An 18,389-nucleotide genomic window follows, 5' to 3' on the forward strand; every position below is an offset into this window, starting at 1 on the left:
TGCACCTCCCCTCCCAGCTCTGGAGCACGTATCACTGTACACGCACATACTTTGGAATATCTGTGCCATCCCCCAGTGGGTATCAGGCAGTTAAGTGGGGTGTGAAATACAATTTCCATGCAAACAAGCTCCTTAAACACTTCCCTTAGCAGCTCCCGGGTGCCTCTTACAGCCTGGCCTTTGACACTTCATGTCCCCAGAGGTGGCCCTAGGATCCGGAAGGTATGGTGCATGCCATGGGCACCACTTGAGGGGGCACCAATGAGCCGTTTCTGTTCTCCATCACCATCTGCACTGCCAGCTGTGAGAGATCAGACAACAGTTTAAAACGAATTGCCAGGGGCGCGCTTTTCCATGGATTCACCGCTGCCTGTCCATCCCTCCCCCCTTTAAAGGGACCACCTTTACACGGAGTGGGCTGTGGTCTCAGCCTCTGAGCTGGCTGGCGCTGACTTGTGCTAGCCCCCTCCCTCGCCCCCCCCCCATCCAGTGACGGCACAGAGAGCCCATGTCCAGGCAGGCCCCGGCAGGCCTGGCTGCCCTCCTGCAGCTCTGCTCCGCCAGGCCTGGGGGTGGCTGGGGAGGGGCAGCCCCTTCCTCCCTGAGACAGCCATGGTGACAGCTGCGGTTACAGACAGCAGTGCTGGGCTCCTGGCCTCCCTTGCTGGGCCTCTGCTTGTGACAGGGGGAGGGGACAGTGGTCCCAGCCTGGGAGGTCTGGAGGGAGCTGGAGGGACAGAAAGCTCGGGGCACCCAACCCCACCCCCTGCTCTCCAGGGCATGGGCTTGGCCAGGCCTCCACATCTGGCAACAGAAACTTGAGCCTCCAGCGTGTCATCTTCATAAGACAACAGCTCTGTCTCCAAAACACTTTCCCATATGTTCCCTTCCAGCCCTGAGAAGAGGGCGGGCCGGCAGAATTGACTTGGATTTGCAGATGGAGCAGTGCAGTTCAACTCTGGGATTTGGGAGCAAGATCCTGGGGGCTGGAGCCAGTGGCAGAGGGAAAGTGGGACCAGGGGTGGGCAAGCCTGGAAAAGGTGGACAGAAGAGGGATCCTCCCCAACTCCACCACCCACCACACACACACACACACACACACACACACACAACTGGGGAAAGGCCCCTGCGGAAACATAGACTTAGTCCCCCGAATCTTAGGGGAGGGATGCTGATGTGGATGTGAGCAGATAACACGGAGTCAGTCCGGTCACATGGTGACTCCGTGTTTTCAGTGACTTGCCAAGGCTTTGTTCTAAGTTGCCTCTGGATGGCCTCGATCCTCCAACCTTTCAGTTAGCAGCCAAATGCATCAAGCCTTTGCACCACCCTCTTAGAGACCAGTGAGGCTATTGGCTCATGCTTGTTGAACACTCAATCTAGATGCGGTTCCAAACTAAAAGCTTCCCATACCTTCCCATTCAGTCCCCCCACCAGTGAGCCTGTTCTATTAGGATTCCTGTCTTATCAGTGGGGAGACGGGTGAGTGTTCTCTATCCTGTCCAGGTCACGGCTATATAAGGGAATTAGCCATCCTTTTCTCTCTGCAATCACGCTCTTGTAACCCAGCCCGGAAGGAATTGGGCACCTCCCTGCCAAGCCAGGGGATTCTGGAAGAGCTCCCGGTGGGCACTGGTGCCCCAGGCTTGGCTGGGAGAGAGGGGCGAGGGAGACAGAGATGGATGGAAGGAGGGGAGGAGGACCAATCCTGGGATTCTGGGAAGTAGACTCATAGAACTTGCTCTGAGCCTGATATGGGTTCATGGAAGATTCCAGCCCTCCTCACAGACCCCAGCTTACAGCCTGACCTCCACCCTAGCAGGGTTCCACCCAGAGCTCACGGTTTGGGATATTTTAGGTCAGGTGGCAGAAGGATGACATGGACCACAATCTTAACTTCTTCTCTGTGTCATCTGACGGCAGAATTGTGTCTTGGACACTCGTGAAGGTACCTGCTTCCCAGGGAGGTTCATGTCGGGATGGATGGGTGGGTGGGTGCCCAATGGCAGAGGGACGGGTGCCCAATGGCAGAGGGACACCCCACCCCAACCCCACCCAGCCCTCTGACTTCCCCAGCCCACGGGCATCCCCCTGCACCTCGTCCTTCATCCACTGCAGAGCGAGCTGGTCCACACAGACGTCATCAAGCTGAAGGTGGAGGGCAGCACCACGGAGGGTCTGGAGGGCTTCCAGCTGCACACCATAGGTAGGAAGCCCAGCCTGTCCAGAGTACGCCAGGTGCCTGGGAGCCAGTGCTGGGGCCCTCGCCTTCGCGTCAGATTGCCCAATAAGCAAAGTAAACATGTGCTTATTTACGAATCTGTTGGGACTAATTTTACCGTTTTCGCCACAGCAAAGGTTCTGCTTCTTGGTCTGGCCAGCATCTGTCTCTCCGCCAGCCCCACGGCACCTTCCAGAGTCAAAGCCTCTTTTCAAATGCACAACCTCTGACAGGAACAGAATACCCACTAAACCAGGGAGGCACAGGCTTACTTGTGCTTGCTTATGAACCTTGAGGTGGTCACTACAGAGTAGTAGTAAGCACACGTACGCCTGTGCTTCCCTTGTTTACTGGGTAATCGGCCCTGTGCCTCCTGAGCACTCTCCTCCTCAGTCATGCTGCTGCTGGAGCACCACAGAAGGTCAGAGGAACTCTGTGCCTGGCTGTTTGCAGGCCCTCCCGGCTCCATTTAGGCAGCTCGCAGCTTGGAACCCTGGTGGTAGTGGGTGATGATTTTGGCTGCTAACTGAAAAGCCAGCAGTTTGAACCCACCAACTGCCCCACGGGAGTAAGATGAGGCTTTCCGTTCCCATCAAGATTCCCAGTCTCAGAAGCCCACTGGGGCAGCTTGATCCGTCCTGTGGGGTCATGATGAGTCTAAATCAATTCGATGACAGCGCGTTAGGCTGGCGTTTGGGTTTTTCCTTTTGAGCCCTGTGTACAGACCTTCTTCCTGTTTATGCAGATCCAGCCGTTTATGCAGATCAAGCCCTGTTTACCCAGATCCAGCCCCCGTTTACTCAATCCCCACCTTGTTTACGCAGCCCAGATCCTGTTTGCACAGACCCTGACCCTGTTCTAACTCATCCGGGCCTTGTTTATCCACACCCTGGGCCTGTCCTCAGAACCCCAGGCCATTTCCGGAGTCCTGAGTGCCTGGGACCAGCAGCTGGGGGTGGGGGGTTCCCGTTTGTCTGGACTGCTCCCAGCCCTTACCGGGCCTGGCTCAGTCTGACCCAGCTGTCTGCTCCGTGGGCAGGGGTGCTGGGAGCGTCCTCCACCCCCCCCACCCCCCCCACCCCCGGGCCTGGCTAAAGGCCCCTCCCTCTTCCCCCAAGGCTGCGGCACTGCTTTTGACTTCCACAAAGAGATAGACTACCTGTTCCTGGTGGGCACAGAGGAGGGGAAGATCTACAAGGTGAGCATACACCACCCATGCCAGCTCTTTACAGGGCACCTAGGACTGAGCACCTCCCTGCTGTGTGTGCGCGCGTGCACAAGCACACACACACACACACACACACACACACTGCAAGCTAATCATTCTCCACAGACCCCGTTCAGACAGACCTTAGTGCTGATCACTTCTGGAAGGCTCCCTGGGGGAGGAGGACACATTCTTGACCTACTTTTGTGGCAAGAAGGAAGGGAAATGCAGAACAGGAGAATAGCAATCTGGGGTTGTCATTGCCCCGGCGGCATCTTTCCCTTCGGGCCCTCCCTTTCCTCCGAGACCCAGGACCAGGAACAGAAAGCGGAGAGGGAGAGAGTGGAGGCTGGAACATTCTAGGAGGACTTCCTGGAGGAGGTCTCTGAAGGCCACTAACAGGCAGATTTATTTTGGAAAGCCTGCGGCTGGCAGGAAGGACCGAGGTCATGGCTGTCTGTAAGGTCCCAGTGTTAGTAGGTGAGCATCCTCTGAAGCGCCATCTATCCAGAAATAGCTTGGCCACAGCTTTTCTTGGGCCCAGAGACTGGGAACATTAATTACAGGCAGGCTCCCGGGAGCCCCTGAGGCCCAGCCAGCGCTGGTCTGAATGCAAAGGAGGTCCCCCCTCCTTCCCTTCCCCCAGGCAGTCCCTGGGAAGCTGGAGGAAAGAAGGGGGCCTGGCTACTTTGTCTCCTAGAGGCCATACGGGTCCCTGCCAGATCCTGAGTCTTTCACCTGCTCATACCTGGGCACACTGTACTGTTGGGTTCTGTGAGCCTTTCATAGGCCAAGGTTGTCTGTCTGTTCACGGGTCTTGGCCTGGAGAGATGACTAGGTCATGCCTGACCCTGGGTCCCCTGACCTCCTGGGCCCTGGTTCAAGAAGGGGCCTTTTCAGCCTGGCCTGGTATCCTACAGGGTTCAGTCCTCGCCCTCTGCCCATCTGAGGCCCTAGTCCTTTAAGCCCCTCTTTTCTCTCTGGGTGTGTTAGGGGTAGAAATGGCAGCTAGTGGGTGGCCCCAGTTCAGTCAGTAGAAGTGATGTGGTGGGAGGACAGGGGTCTCCCTCCAGTGCTGGTCCTCCAGGACCCTCAGAGAAGTGCTGCAGTTGACTCATCCTATTCCTGACCCCCCACCCCACCCCACCCCCGACTCCAGTGCTCTAAATCCTACTCCAGCCAATTCCTCGACACCTACGATGCTCACAACATGGCGGTGGACACTGTGTCCTGGAACCCGTACCACAGCAAGGTCTTCATGTCCTGCAGCTCCGACTGGACAGTGAAGATCTGGGACCACACCATCAAGTGAGGGCCCTGCCCCTGCTCCCTGCCCGGGCTGGGCCCGTGGGGCTCGCCCCACGTCCCAACTTTCCCATTCCTCCATCCCCACAGGACTCCAATGTTCACCTATGACCTGAACTCAGCCGTGGGCGATGTGGCCTGGGCACCATACTCCTCAACTGTGTTCGCAGCGGTCACCACCGACGGGAAGGTGAGCGCCCCTTCCTGCCCTGTGGAGCCTCCCTCTGGCCCAAGTCAGGGAGAGGAAGGTGGGCCCTCAGGACTCTGTATTCTCAAGGGCCAGGTCATCAAGAAATCATTCATCCCAGGAGGCCTGGAGGAAAGAATGGCAGCTGTTCATCTTAAAGGAGAGACCACTTGGGAGGCACAGTCGGTCACCTCTGAGAGCCCTGGACAGACGGGCGCTATGTAGGAGCCAAACTTCATCAGTGATGGCATTTCTGTCTGCAGAGTAGTGAGGCTCCCGCCCCTGCAAGAAGGCAAGCTGAGTCTGGAAAGGGATTTCAGGGAGGATGAGAGTGAACTGTTCACTAGTGAAACTCGGTGAAAACTCAGAAATCAGCATTTTTTTTGTAGGCACACACCAATGCTTTAATCATTAGGAGTCTGGTCACCTTCCATGCCACAGCACCTCTGGGGCAGCACCCTGGCGTGGAGCGGGGGTCAGAGCTGCAGAGGGCTCCTTCAGGGTCGCTGGGTGAGTGGCTCCTGCAACCAGACGAAGCTGAGCCTCCTCCTGCCCTTCAGAGCAGGGTGACCTTCCTAGGACGGTTGAAGGGCCCACATTGGGCCAGACCTCGGTTTAGAAAGTTCTGGGACAGGTGCTTGGCTCTCTGCTCCAGGAGCCTCCAAGGGGACATGGCTAGAGATCCAGGGGACATTGCTTCAAGTGCCCAGTAGCCAGCAGAGGGCCAGGCAGCACCTGTTACAGGGGCAGTGGGAGGAAGGGAAAAGACAGGTGCTTGGGTCCTTGCCGGGTAAGCGAGCACAGAGGCTACCAGCTACCCAGCCTCAACTCGATGGTCTCTCCATCCCGAGGTGTGTAGTCAGCAATGCCTTGCAGCAGTGGGGTGTCAGGGGCTTGGATGATCTGCCAGGACTCCCGTTCCCCAACCTCTTTGCCCATCACGGAGGTCAGGTAGGGCCTGGACAAGGAGGCTTGTGTATCATATGTGAATCCTCCTAGCTCCTGGGCCTTATTCAGGACGTCTCCCAAGGAGGAGCCAGCAGGGACAGAGACGGAGTGTTGATATGGTGGCAGGAGGCTGGGGACCTGCAGCGTGACCCTGATGGCCTCTGGAACTTGGATCTCGGAAGGGGTTTCCATGGCTGGTTCCAACAGGGCTCTTAGTGCCAGGCAGTCTGGGGAGAGGAGATCCACGTAGCTCTTGTGGTTCAACGCGGGCAGTAGTTGGGAGAGCACCATTGTGTTTGAGAAGGCTCCATCCAGTAGGCTGGCCAGCAGGGCAGCCTTCGCCTTGTGGCACACTGCGCCGAGCCTCACCCCAGGTACGGAGGATGTCATCAGGAACTGCAGTGCCAACAGGGTGCTGTAGATACTTCCAAAGTGGCCTTCAGGCATCTGGGCCTGCAGGATTCTCTCACGCACCATCCCGATGGCCAGGACGATCCTTTCTCTCTGCTTGGGGTTCAGGTGGGAGCATTTCAGGCAGGTGAAAGCAAGCCTGCCATGGCTGCCGTGTCCACAGAGAGGTGGCCCTGCTGCAGGGGCGAGTCTTGCTCCACAGCGTGCAGGAGCTGGCCCACCACGCTGTCGTGAAGCCGCTTCTGGTGGACACACAGGGCCAGCATGGCCAGGCCGTACTGGTAGTAGGTGGTGTGAGGGTATCCCTTGTGATTGTGCCCTATGGCCCGCTTCTCATCCTCTAGGAATCTCTTGAGCTGTGAGACCAGCCTGTCCCCCTTGCGGCCCCCGACAGTCTCGCAGTTGGCTCTGAGGGCCAGCAGGTAGAAGGCCAGCTGGCCCATGGAAGGTTGAACCTGGAAGCCACTGTCTTCATCCCCATTACTGGAGCCAGTCTCCAGGAGGCTCTGCTGGTAGTAGAGCTTGAGGTTGTGCAGGTAGAGGGCCTCTTTGGTCTCAGCCTGCACGCTGGAGAGGCGTAGGCCCACGTAGATGCTGGGGTTCAGCTCCTCCGGGGAGAGCCGGTCCATCCAGGGCAAGAGGTCCTGGCCCAGCATTTCTACCAGCTTGCTGTCCACCGCTGGCAATTCACAGCGCTCAGCAAGAGCTCCCAAGCCGCCCAGCAGGAAAAGGAGAGCCCCCAGGGACCCCATGGCAGGAGCAGGGGACCGGCTCTGCAGACCACAGCGGGCCCCTCTTCCGAAAAAGAGGTAGCTTCCTGCAATGGAGTAATCTTCCCCGCCGGGCAGCGTTGCTGCTAAGTCCCAGAAATCAGCATTTTGTGAGCAAACGCATAGATGTAAAGTCCCTTTCTCTGGAGTGCGATAGCAACCGAGTGGTCCCTGCTGCCCAAGGAGAGAAGACCGGGATTACGGCGTCACTCGAAAGCTAGTCACAGGTCTACCGCGTGTCAACAGTGGTGCTCAGCTTCAGGCTGGACCCTGAGCCTGGAAAAGACAGAAAGCAACCACAATAACCAAACCCCTCGAGTGCTGAGTGCTGGCCAGAGAAGGTCACAGCAGCATGGCCCATAAGAGCCGAAAAATGGAAGCACCCCAATACCCACCAATGGACAAATGGCTACATAGGACATGGCACTCCCATACCATGAGATGGGTGACCAGTGTGACAGATGGCTACCACGACATGGATGGACCTTGAAAAACCATCATGCTGCGTGAAAGAAGCCGGACACGGGGATGCTATATTGTGTAACTCCATTTCGAATACGCAATGCTCAGAATAGGCCGGTCCCTAAAGACAGAGGTCGATGGATCGTGGGGCAAGGGGGGAGTGACTGCGAATAGGCGCGGGGCTGCTTTCCGAGGTGACCAGAGTGCTCTCGATGTGGCCGTGCAACTCTGGGACTAACTGGAAACAGCTGACTTGTTGACTTGCCCCCTGTAAGTGGGAGAAATGTAACTCAATAAAGCTGTGTCATCGTAATCAAAGACCGTGATGTGAAAGAGCGCAGGTGGGTCCATGGTGAGAGTAGTCGAGGAGGGCTACTTTGAGGAGCTGACACCCCACTGCGCACTGAACTGAAAAGGAGCTGGCTGTGTGCGTCGGGGCAGGGTGGCAGGGTGACCTGGCAGAGGGACAGTCGGGGCAAATGTCTGAGTGAGGAGAGCTTGGCGTGAATGCATTTCTAGAACAGGAAAGCAAGTATGTCGGGGTTGTAGTGAGCATGAAGGACAGAGGAGGTGGGCCAGGGTAAGGAACCTCAATTTTACTGTATGCCCAAGAGAGACTATCAGGATTTACAGAGTTTAAAGGCAGGTCTGGCCACTGAGTGGAGAGTGGATTGCAGGAGGTCAGACAGAAGCCAAGAGACCAGTTAGCAGGCTGCCACGGTTGTTTGTGCAAGAGCCAGTCGTGGTTTGGACTAAGATCACACCTTTACTGGGCACTTATGTGTCAAGTACTGCCTACACTCTGTGTATTGGCTGCTGCTGTGGATCCTACCTCTGCCATTGGCTCACAAAGTGGTCTGTGACTTGGTAGATGATACAACCGTGTCCCGTGCTTGCCCAGGGTACATACTCCAAAGTCACTGTCATCAGGTCAGCTCTGATGTGTTAGGACCCCACAGAACACAGTAAAATTGCCCCTGTGGGTTTCCAAACTGCAACCCTTTCACTGAGTCTGGGAGAGACCTGCGTCTTTTTCCCACAGTGCTGACCTTGTGGTCAGTAGACTAGTGTGCAGCCACTAGCCCATCAGGGTTCCACAGGGTGCGTAGTAAGTGTTCAATAAACGGTAGCGATGGTTTTGTAAGGCAACGATGCTTGGGAAAGTGGGGGTACAGCAAAGAGGACGGACCTCCACAAAACGGACTGAAGCAGTCACGGCAACAGCAGGCTGAAGCACAGGAACAATTGTGAGGATGGTGCAAGACCGGACAGTATCTTGTTCTGTTGTGCATCGGGTAGTTATGGGTCAGAACCAACTCAGTGGTACCTGACAGATAGATAACAGCAAGCCTTGCTTGCCAAAAGTGAGAAAGACATGAAGCACTTGCTGTGGTAGCCCCAGGGGTGCAGCCTTCAGTGTGGATTACAACGCGGCGTAAAGAAGACCAAAACTCTCACAACTGGACCAGTAGGTGACATAATAAATGGAGAAAGGGCAAAGCTACTGAGGATATTGCCTTGCTCAGATCCACAATCAATGCTCAAGGACACAGCAGTCAAGAGATCAAGTGACAACACTGCATTAGATAAATCTGCTGCACAGGACCTCTTGACAAAGGGTTGAAAATAAATAAGTATATAAAGTGTTGAAAAGCAAGGATGTTACTTTGAGGACGGAGGTGCGCCTGAGCCAAGCCATGGTGTTTTCAATGGCCTCCTATGCGTGTGAGAGTTGGACACTGCGTGAGACGGGCCAAGGAAGAATCAGTGCATTTGAATGAAGGTGCTGGTGCAAAGACTACTGAAAGCACCGTGGACGGCCAGAGAACCCACAGATCTGTCTTAGAAGAAGCACCGCCGGACTGCTCCTTAAAGGCAAGGAGTTACAAGACTTTGTCTCACGTACTTTGGACACGTCAGGGAGAGGCCGGTCGCAGGGGAAGGACATCGTGCTTGGTAAAGTAGAAGGGCAGAATAAAGAGGTAGCCCCTCAGTGAGATGGATCGGGGGCCACGCGGGGCTCATACTGAAGAACAATCGGGAGGTCGGTGCAGTTCCATGCAGTGTTGCGGTCTGTCACACAGAGGGTCGCTATGAGTAGAAACCAACTCGAGGGCAGCTAAGACCATCGGGACGGTTAATTCTGCCTAGAATGTCCCTTAAGGGCTCTTTATTTCCCACGCCTAACCACACAGGAAACATCAGTAGAGTCGCAAGTCTCTCCTAGTGCCCCTTAAGTCCAGTGTGCTACCCATTTTAGCCTTCTGCACGGTTTCCCCAGAAAGCCCCTGCGCATGCTGGCATTGACCTCTCCACAGGCCCATGTGTTCGACTTGGTCATCAACAAGTACGAGGCCATCTGCAACCAGCCTGTGGTGGCCAAAAAGAAGAACAAGATCACCCACGTGCAGTTCAATCCCATCTACCCCATCATCATTGTGGGCGATGACCGGGGACACATCACCTGCCTCAAGCTCTCACCCAACTTGCGCAAGATGCCCAAGGTACAGGGGGTGGGGCGGTAGGGGGCGAGAGGGAGGGATGGAGGGAGGTACGGCCCCTGGGTTCTGGCTTGGGAGATGCCGATGGTGTCATCGCCCAAGTGTGGAGCAAGGAGAAGCCAGCTTGTGGGGAGACAATGAGACCAGGTTAGACACGGAGTCTGAGTTTCCGGGGCCTGGGGGTGCAGGTGGGGGTGCACGATGCCATCCCATAAGCAGGAGATGCTCCAGCTCCGCAGCTTTGGTACGCTGCACAGGCATTGTGGGCTGTGGACGACACCAGGGGCTCCAGCCTGGTACTGCTTCACTGGCAGGGCTCACAGAGGCCACAGCTCCTGTGGTCCCCGAGTGAGCCATAAGAAGGCTAACGAGGTCAGCAGCCCTCCTTCTCGGCTCTGATTCCTGGGTCTTGGGTTAGTGATGCTTCAGCCACCCTGGCCGGAACCCAAGGACCTCAAATCCAGGCCACAGAGCCCAGAGCTCCGAGTCTAGAACTCAAGAGTCCAGATTAGAACCCAGAGCTCAAGAACCCAAGTTGCAAAGGGAGAACCCGGGAACCCAGAGGCTGGCCCCGCCCGTTTGGGTGGGAGCTAAGAGAAGACGTGAGATTCACTTATTGCCAGGTTCTGGGTCAGGATCAGACTGGACCAGGGCTAGGCCCTGTTGCCAGTGGAGCCATCCCCTGCAGTTGGAGCCTAGGACAGAGGCTTGTCTCTTTTCAGAACTGACACCCCACCCCATCCCCCCCAATGTCCCTCTACGGAGGCAGGGCACTGCCCCTCTGCTGCCTGGCTGCTTCCTTCCCCACCTTGGCCTGGGAGGCCAGGGTTGGGCGTTTGGCCGGGCCTGTAATTGTAGCCAGCTGGGGGAGGGGTGGACTTGGCTATAAATACTCAGAAGGCTGCTAAGCGCCAGCAGCTGTGGCCCAGAGGCTGTGGTGGGCTCAGGGGGAGGGGGCCGGGCGTGGTCTGAAGCTGCTGAGCCCAGCTAGTTGGCCCCAAGGAGGGGGAGGGAGGCAGCAGGATTTGCGAACAGATAAAATCTGTTCTTAATTTAACTGAGAAGAGACCCAGGTTTGAGCTGGCAAAGCTGGCCTGTCTTCAGAGAGGGATGCTGGTCACCCCTTGGGACAGAGGGTATAGCCCTGGCACCCCAAGGCAGGTGGCCTGCCCCTTGATCCCAAGTCTTCTCACAGCAAAGTCAGTCCTGACTGCAAGCTAGCTCATCTGAGAGCCTAGGGTTCTGAGGCCCTGAGCAGGTCACTTGGGATTGAAAGAAACCCAAGCCATTGAGTCTTTCTCGGCCCACAGTGATCCTCTAGGACAGAGTAGAACTGCCCACTTGGGTCTCCAAAACTGTCACGATTTACTGGAGTAGAGGGCCTTGTCACCCACAGAGTACCTGGTGGCTTTGAACAGCTGACCGTACAGGTAGCACCTGCTCCATGCATAACTCACTATGGCCACCAGGGCGAAAGGAAGTCCTGCAGGCACCCCTGTGGTCCCTTCCTGGGGGCTGCAGCTCCCATGCCCTCACCAGCTGGACAGCCAGGCCCACGGAACTTCCACGATGGGGGTCACAGTCCCGGCCTGTCAAAGGTCAAGGACTAACTTCCCTAATGCTCAAAGTTAATGACAGCTAGGTCATCTAACTCTCCGGGCAAAGGGTGAGGCCCGGCAGGGAACACAGCCTCATTCAGGAGAGGGAGGGACGTGGATAAGGCCGGGGATGGGGAGAGCTTTGATGGCAGGTGCAGGGGCCACGCAGGAGGAAACCTGAGCCCCATAATGTGTCAGCCGCCAGGGTACAGGGCCAAGAGGGGGCCTGCTGGCCCTGCACTCTCCCCCTACCTCACAGCACAGACAGCTCCAGGCCGGGCCCTCAGCAGGCATGGCTGGGGCAGGTGCCAGTGAGCAGTGGGCACAGGTGGCTGAGAGGAAGGGGGCCGGGAGCCGAGGGAAGGCAGGAAATGGCAGCTGCCCAGCCTGTCCCAGCACAGCCCACACTCCACTGCCCAGGCTGGTGCTGGGCTGCTGGAGACTCTGAGAAGCGTGAACAACACACACCCAGCGCCCCAGCAGAGGCGGTGGCGCTCCAGGGACTGGGGGCTGGTCATTGCCATCGAGTTGACTCTTGCACACACGAGGTGGTCTCGTGTGCAGAACAGAACTGCTCCGTAGGGTTCTCGGGGCCGCAGCCTTTTGAAAGCAGATCACCAGGCCTGACTTCTCAGGTACCTCTGGAAGGAAGGGTTTGAGCTGTCAACTTCAGGGCTAAGGGTCGAGCTCTTAACCAATCCCACCTAGGACTCCCCTAGGTTGAGGTGAGGTCATAAAGTTGGGCTCTGCCCTTGAGGGACAGCTCCAGCCACAGACCCGTGGGGTCACACAGACTTATCCCATCTGCCCTCATGGGTCTCCTAACACTCTGTGACCCTGGGTTTGCCAGACTAAGCAGGCCTGGGTCCAAATGGCACCTGCCCACCCACCCCCTGCCTGACTTGAGGGCACCAGGGAAAAGCTACAGAGACTCCCGTACCTGCCACCCTTCTCTCTCCCTAAGCAAGCACCTCTCAGCTCCGTGCTGGGCCTCAGCCAGTGACTTTCCAGCAAGAGACCTGGCCCCTCCCCGGGGCCTTTGAGGGTCAGAAGGCAAATAAATGCCTTTCCCCCTGGTTCCCAGCACAGAGACGCGGTGTCTGTGTGAGGTTCCAAGCTGGAGTGAGTCAGATGCCTCTACAGGCCCTGGGTCACTTCACTAGCCTGAGACCCAGGCAGGGGAAGTGGGCAGATGAAGTAGTGCAGAACCTGGAGAGAAGAGGCCGTCTCTCACCGTTTCTCCTCTCCACTGGCAGGAAAAGAAGGGGCAGGAAGTGCAGAAGGGTCCCGCCGTGGAGATCGCAAAACTAGACAAACTGCTGAACCTGGTGAGGGAAGTGAAAACCAAGACCTGAGGGCTGGCTTCAGAGCCTGGCCCATGTCCTAAGCCCATTGCTTATAGCCCCTGACCCCGGGGCTCAGCCAAGCCTCGGCATTCAGCTTGTGACCCCAGCACCTTACCCCTGAACCCCTTGGCCCTCAACCACAACGATTCCTTTCTACTTGGCACAAATAAACCTATGTCTGGAAGTGCACCCGCTCCCTGCCATCTCCCGGCTGTGGGGCCCTCAGGAAAAGGAGAACATCGCAGGGTGGAGCCACTTCATTCCGTTTATTAGCCAGCAAACAGCAGGACCAAGGGAGAGGCCCCGGCAGGACACCCTCCCATTATTGCTTCCCCAACGAACGGGCCTGGAGGCGCTCAGCCAGGGACCCAGCCCCTGGTCCCTGGGCTGGCGCAGCATCCATCACTGGCCCTAGCACCAACTCATGAACCCTCACCCAGGCCCATCTCCCGAAGGCCACTGAGCTCCTGGCCAAGCCAGGCTGGCCAGCCTCCGGGCTGCCAAGGCCAGTTCCAGGCAGGCTGGATGGGGAGTCCGGGACCGTAGAGGGGACTTAGGTCCCAGGATCTAAACTAGGCCAGGGCTCTTCAGGGCTGCAGCAGGTAGCTGCCTTCATGGCTGGGCTTCTGGGGAGGGGGCGCCTTCTCAGGACAGGGGCCGGGGCTGGAGTTGGGACTGGATTCGGAGAGGGAGTCAATGTCAGTGGATCGGGAATGGCAGGCCCAGCAGAGGATGACCCAGAGCAGCAGCAGCAAGAGGCCTACAAGGCCATTGCAGACGATGGCGATGAGGGCCCCCTGGGAGATGGCTGCCCCCATGACGGGCAGCACCCTCAGGCCAACACAGACAGTGGGGCCGCCTTGATAGCAAGGCCCATGCCGAGGTGGGACTCAGGGATGGCTGCAGTCCTGATGGTTTCCGGCCACTGGAGAGGTCCGCCTGCAGTCCTGGGCCTGTGCTGGGTACACAGCAAAGGAGAGGGTGGTGAGGAAAGAGGGGTTGGCTAAAGCCTAGGAGCATAGAGAGAGAGCCCAGAGTCCCCCTCCCACCCTCCTGGCCTCCCTGGCAGAGGGCCTGGGGCCCCAGCAGGCCCATCCTCAGGTCTGGCTCCAAGCACCTAGGTGTAGTAGCTAAGTGCAGTCAGGGTGGTGGAACAGGCTGCCAGTATCTGATTCTCCTTGCAACCTGTGGGCATGGCTTGGCCCTGGAGGAACACTGTGGGGGTGGCACTGAGGTATCCTCCGTGGACGTGGACGGAGACTGTGGGCGGCTTTGGTGTGGCCTGTGTGCCTCCCATCTCAGGACTCCGGCGCCAGCTCGCACAGAGGGAACTTTGTGGAGGCCCTGGCAGGCGTGTGTGGGCTCTGTGTGCTGAGCTGGCCAGTGGGGTGTGCCTCCCCGGGGGTGGGGTGCTTGTTCCAACTCAGGTGCATGTGTGCGTGCCTCTCTGTCCCCTAGCCCGGATGTGAGCCTCTGACTCTGTTTCCCCATCGCCCCTGTCGTTGTGTGACTGTCCTCTGGATAGCTGCTGCGGCTGTCTGAGTATACCTCCTCCCCTCCAGGTCGGGCTGTAAGCACCCTTGGGTCCCTTTCTCCAGTCTCTGTGGCTGGCGCCTCCTTGGGGGCTCTTCTCCTGCCCTCGCGGGGGTCCTGGGTCTCTCTCCCCGTGGGGGTTCTGTGTCTCCGTGGCTCTCTGAGTCTCGCGTGTGTGTCTTTGTGTCTTTCTCCGGGATCGAGAAGTGTCTCTGTCTCCGGGGGGACGGGACGGGGTGGTGGGGGTGGGGGTCTTCGTCCCTGGGGCTCGGCCCCATGCCCGTGCCCATGGGGGGACGGCGCCCCTTACCTGAGTTGAGCCCCGAGCGCGCCCGCGGGAGGGTCCCGGGCAGCAGGATGCTGTACGCCGACGGAGGCTCCAGGGCGAGCTGGCGGGCGGGGGGCGGCGGGCGGGCAGCAGGGGCGACGTGCCCTCCCCCGGCCCTCCCCCTGACCGCGCAGCCTCCGCCCGCCGCTCCCGCCGCGGCGCGACCGGCGGGGGGCGGGGGGCGGCCTCTGCCGCGGGCGGTCTGCGGCGAGCCGGCACCTCCTCCCCCTGGGGCGGTGCCTCCTCCGCGGTGCGGCCGCTCGCTCGCTCACTCGCTCGCTCGTGCGCTCGGCCGGCGGTGGCGCGGAGCTCGGCGGCGCTCGGCTCAGTTCGGCTGGGCTCGGCTGCGCTCGGCTGGGCTCGGCCGAGCTCGGCTGTAGGCGAAAACAGCTGAGACTCCCGCTCCTGGAGAGGCCAGCGGCGGGCGGTCTGTCTGAGGCGGGGCCCGCTCCGCGCCGCTGCCGCCACCCGATTGGCTGCCTGAGAGAAGCCCCTCCACCATTGGTTGTGTACTGGGGCGGGGAACTTGCCTGCCCCTTGGGCAGGCGCGGGCTAGAGGGCTGAAGATGCTCCTGCCACTGGAACCCGTCCAGGGAAGGCGCCCACCTTCGGGATGAGCCCTTAGCCCTTTTGCTGGTGCCTGGAAGAGCGGCACGTCCAACACCTGAGCAAGGCCTCTGCACCCCACATCGGACTCAACCCGAGGTCACCTTCGTCCAGAGGAAAGTCTTGCACCCCCTCCCCGGAAGGAGACTGAGCCTCCCCATCTTGGAAGGCCTCCCACCCCCGCCCTCAGTGGCCTGCTGGTCTCCAATTAAAAGGGTTTGTAGATGGCACCGCATTTCTTGGCCCCAGAGGTGGGAGAACCTTCAGCAACACCAGTTATTTGCCAGCCAGTGTTGGCGGCAGACTTGTGCTTGGCTGTGCTGCTGGGGAGGCCGGGACATAGAGGACTGAGTGGAATAGGGCTGGGCGTGTTGGAGGGCTTGACTCCGTGTTGGCAGCTCCAGGGGGGCGGTGGGTGGGGGCAGCTTGGTCTGCACAGCCAGTGATAAGGACAGGTTCTCCGCCGGCCCTCGTCTCACCCATTCTGTCCATTCGCCATGGCAAAGCAGCTCCGAAGCTCTGGTGAAGACTTCCAGGGTTCCCAGATCCAGCCCTAGCGTCTCCCTGCCATTCTAGACTCCAGTGGCCAAGTGCCACTACTTAGTAGCTTTGTGAGTAGGGTCAAGTTACTTGACCTTTCTTAACCACAGCTTCCCCATCTGGGATACTAGCTAGCCTTCAGGGGTGCTACTCACGAATGCATCAGACCAACCAGACTGACCACATTTTGGTGCCCATCGCAGTGACCTAGCACTACTATAAGGGAAATAAGGACAGTGGGTGGGAAGACTTCAACAAACAGATACTCTTAAGAGACCCACGAGTGACATTATGCCCTTTGTATACCCCCCCAAACAAAACAAAACAAAAACCTCATGTTCTTGAGCCATGCAAAACAGCACCATATCATCCTAAGTGTCGTAAATCAACTCCAAGTTCCATCTGGGCAAAACTGGTGAAGTCCAGAATACAAGTTACCTGCTTCCGGAACACACTGATGACAGAGGCACAAAGCAGACAGACATTTCTTCCCTCATAAATGGATAAGTGGCACTCAGCAAATGAAACCCCAGCAGAACAGTGTGTATTAGCACTTGGGACTTGAAAACCACCCTCACTCCGAGTGGATGATGTCAACAAACATAAACCCGTTCTCCCATAGTCTGGGAAGCTAGAAGGCAGAATCTCGAGTGACAGCCCTGGGGGAACGTCCCCCATCTGTCTCCTTTCAGTATCTGTGGGCCCAGTGTTCCCGGGAGATCTCCAGGTGTCTTAGCAGCAGCTCTTCCCTAGGTATAGGAGGTTCTTGGCACAGGCACCCCAGGCCCAAAGGATGCAGCTCTTCTCCCTTGGCGACACTAAGGTGTCTCTGTCCCTTGTAAGATAAAAGGTGATAGGACACTCCCCAGAGAAACTCCGCTTACATAGGACCATGGCTGTGATCTGAGTAAGGATGTTACAACCCACCCTAATCCTCTTACAACTGATTGGCAGATCACATCAGTTCCTATCATGGGGGATTATTATATTATTACATAACTTCCAAGACACTGAGAATCATGGTCCAGCATCGTTAACAGATATGTGGAGAGATGCAATTCAATCCATGACAGTGCCCTTAGCCACATGGTCCCTGAGTTCTCCATAACTTCTGCCTCAGCCCCCTCCACCTACCCCCCGACCTCACCAAAGTAGGATCACTAGAACTTTATTCAAGAGACCTCTGTGTGGGCTCAGACTTCTAATTTTCAGCCAACCAACCATCAAGTGGATGCCGACTCTGATAGGGCAGGATAGAACTGCCCCCGTGCATTTCCAAGGCTGTTCATGGTTCACAGGAGTAGAAAGCCCCAGGAGCAAGGAGCGGCTGAGGTGGTTCAAAATCAGACTTTGCAGCTCACAGCCCAACTCATACCCTCTGAGCACACCAGGGCTGCTCTCTTCAGCTGGAAGCCAAGCACACGAACCATTTGGCCATCCAGACATTAGATGAATGCTCTGGTCCACTGGGTGGGAGGGAGACTTGAGGGGGGTGAACGTGAAGGCCAAGAGTAATGGAGAGGGATGGGATGATGCAGGGGAGTGGGAGGGGAGATTTGGGGACTACAATGGGTAGTAATTACAACCCTATAGGATACTGAGGGTTGGGTTAGGGAGGGAAATGTCCGAGAGATCTCCTGGTTGGTGCACCAAGAGAAGTGAGTTTCAGGGGGAGATGGGGGATGGTGAGTTCAATTTTGAATCTGCTGAATCTGCGGTACTAACAGGATATCCAAACAGAACTGTTGGCCAGGCAGATGGATAAACAGGTCTGAGGTTCCAGAGAGAGGTCCAGGTTAGCAATTAGCATTTTATGCATTATCAAGAAAGAACTACATGGTCATGAAATCACAAAAGTATGATTTAATATGAGAGCATGTAAGGTAGATTAAGATCAGACACTGAACTCCTAAGGCCAGGGCGCATCAGGAACAACTGGAACTCAGCAACTCCGAGGCCAACAGGACTCCTCTTCGTTGCGCTCCTCATTCATTTCTTCATCTTCATTCACTTCTTCATTCTCGACCTCCTCTGCGGCCCAGCACTTGCCATCCCCTCTCAGACTGCTTTCCACTGTCCTTCTGGTCCACGTGGCGAAGCAGATGGCTTACGCCATTCTACCGCTCACCATCGTATGATCTAGGCATCTGAAGTGAGACCGCTTCTCTTTCCTGGTTGTGGTACTTGGTGGGAACGTGGCTTGAAGTTCCCTGAATGGCTCCACTTAGTGACAGGCTTACTTCTGGGCGAGTCAACTAAGGGATGATTCAAAGGGATGAGGGTGCAACTGATTAACATGGACCACAAGGTAAGCCTTTGGACAGTGTGAGGGCAGGGGGAGTTTCCATGGAGGGACCCTGAATAAGCAAAATGGCACATTGAAGGCATTCGTTGTCTAGCCCCCCCTCTCTCTCACACAGCCCTAC

The 18,389-nt window shown here is 57.3% G+C and overlaps 2 protein-coding genes and 1 pseudogene across 2 annotated transcripts in view; 1 reads left to right on the plus strand and 2 right to left on the minus strand.

Annotated features, from left to right (window-relative positions):
* DNAI1 (dynein axonemal intermediate chain 1) overlaps window positions 1-12,995 on the plus strand; it is a 72,547-nt gene extending 59,552 nt beyond the window's left edge. Inside the window, exons 14-20 of the mRNA XM_075559491.1 lie at window positions 1,859-1,948; window positions 2,119-2,206; window positions 3,340-3,419; window positions 4,588-4,736; window positions 4,824-4,923; window positions 9,830-10,015; window positions 12,867-12,995. Coding sequence (XP_075415606.1) covers window positions 1,859-1,948; window positions 2,119-2,206; window positions 3,340-3,419; window positions 4,588-4,736; window positions 4,824-4,923; window positions 9,830-10,015; window positions 12,867-12,965 — 792 coding nt within the window. The 3' untranslated portion in view covers window positions 12,966-12,995. The remainder of the gene's footprint in view (window positions 1-1,858; window positions 1,949-2,118; window positions 2,207-3,339; window positions 3,420-4,587; window positions 4,737-4,823; window positions 4,924-9,829; window positions 10,016-12,866) is intronic.
* Window positions 5,697-7,080, minus strand: LOC142457853 (transcobalamin-2 pseudogene; annotated as a pseudogene).
* A 208-nt stretch (window positions 12,996-13,203) lies between the features above and the next one.
* On the minus strand, window positions 13,204-15,052 carry ENHO (energy homeostasis associated). The gene is made up of 2 exons (XM_075558955.1): window positions 14,800-15,052; window positions 13,204-13,914 (listed from the first exon to the last, which is right to left on the minus strand). Exon 2 carries the CDS (start codon window positions 13,772-13,774, stop codon window positions 13,544-13,546), a length of 231 nt encoding a protein of 76 aa, XP_075415070.1. The 5' UTR covers window positions 13,775-13,914; window positions 14,800-15,052; the 3' UTR covers window positions 13,204-13,543.
* Between the last annotated feature and the right edge of the window lie 3,337 nt (window positions 15,053-18,389).

Source organism: Tenrec ecaudatus, chromosome 10, assembly GCF_050624435.1.
Source record: "Tenrec ecaudatus isolate mTenEca1 chromosome 10, mTenEca1.hap1, whole genome shotgun sequence".
Classification (NCBI taxonomy): domain Eukaryota; kingdom Metazoa; phylum Chordata; class Mammalia; order Afrosoricida; family Tenrecidae; genus Tenrec; species Tenrec ecaudatus.

Excerpts from the sequence above, each read along its gene's own strand:
- ENHO (XM_075558955.1), bottom strand. The coding sequence starts at position 13,774 with ATGGGGGCAGCCATCTCCCAGGGGGCCCTCATCGCCATCGTCTGCAAT.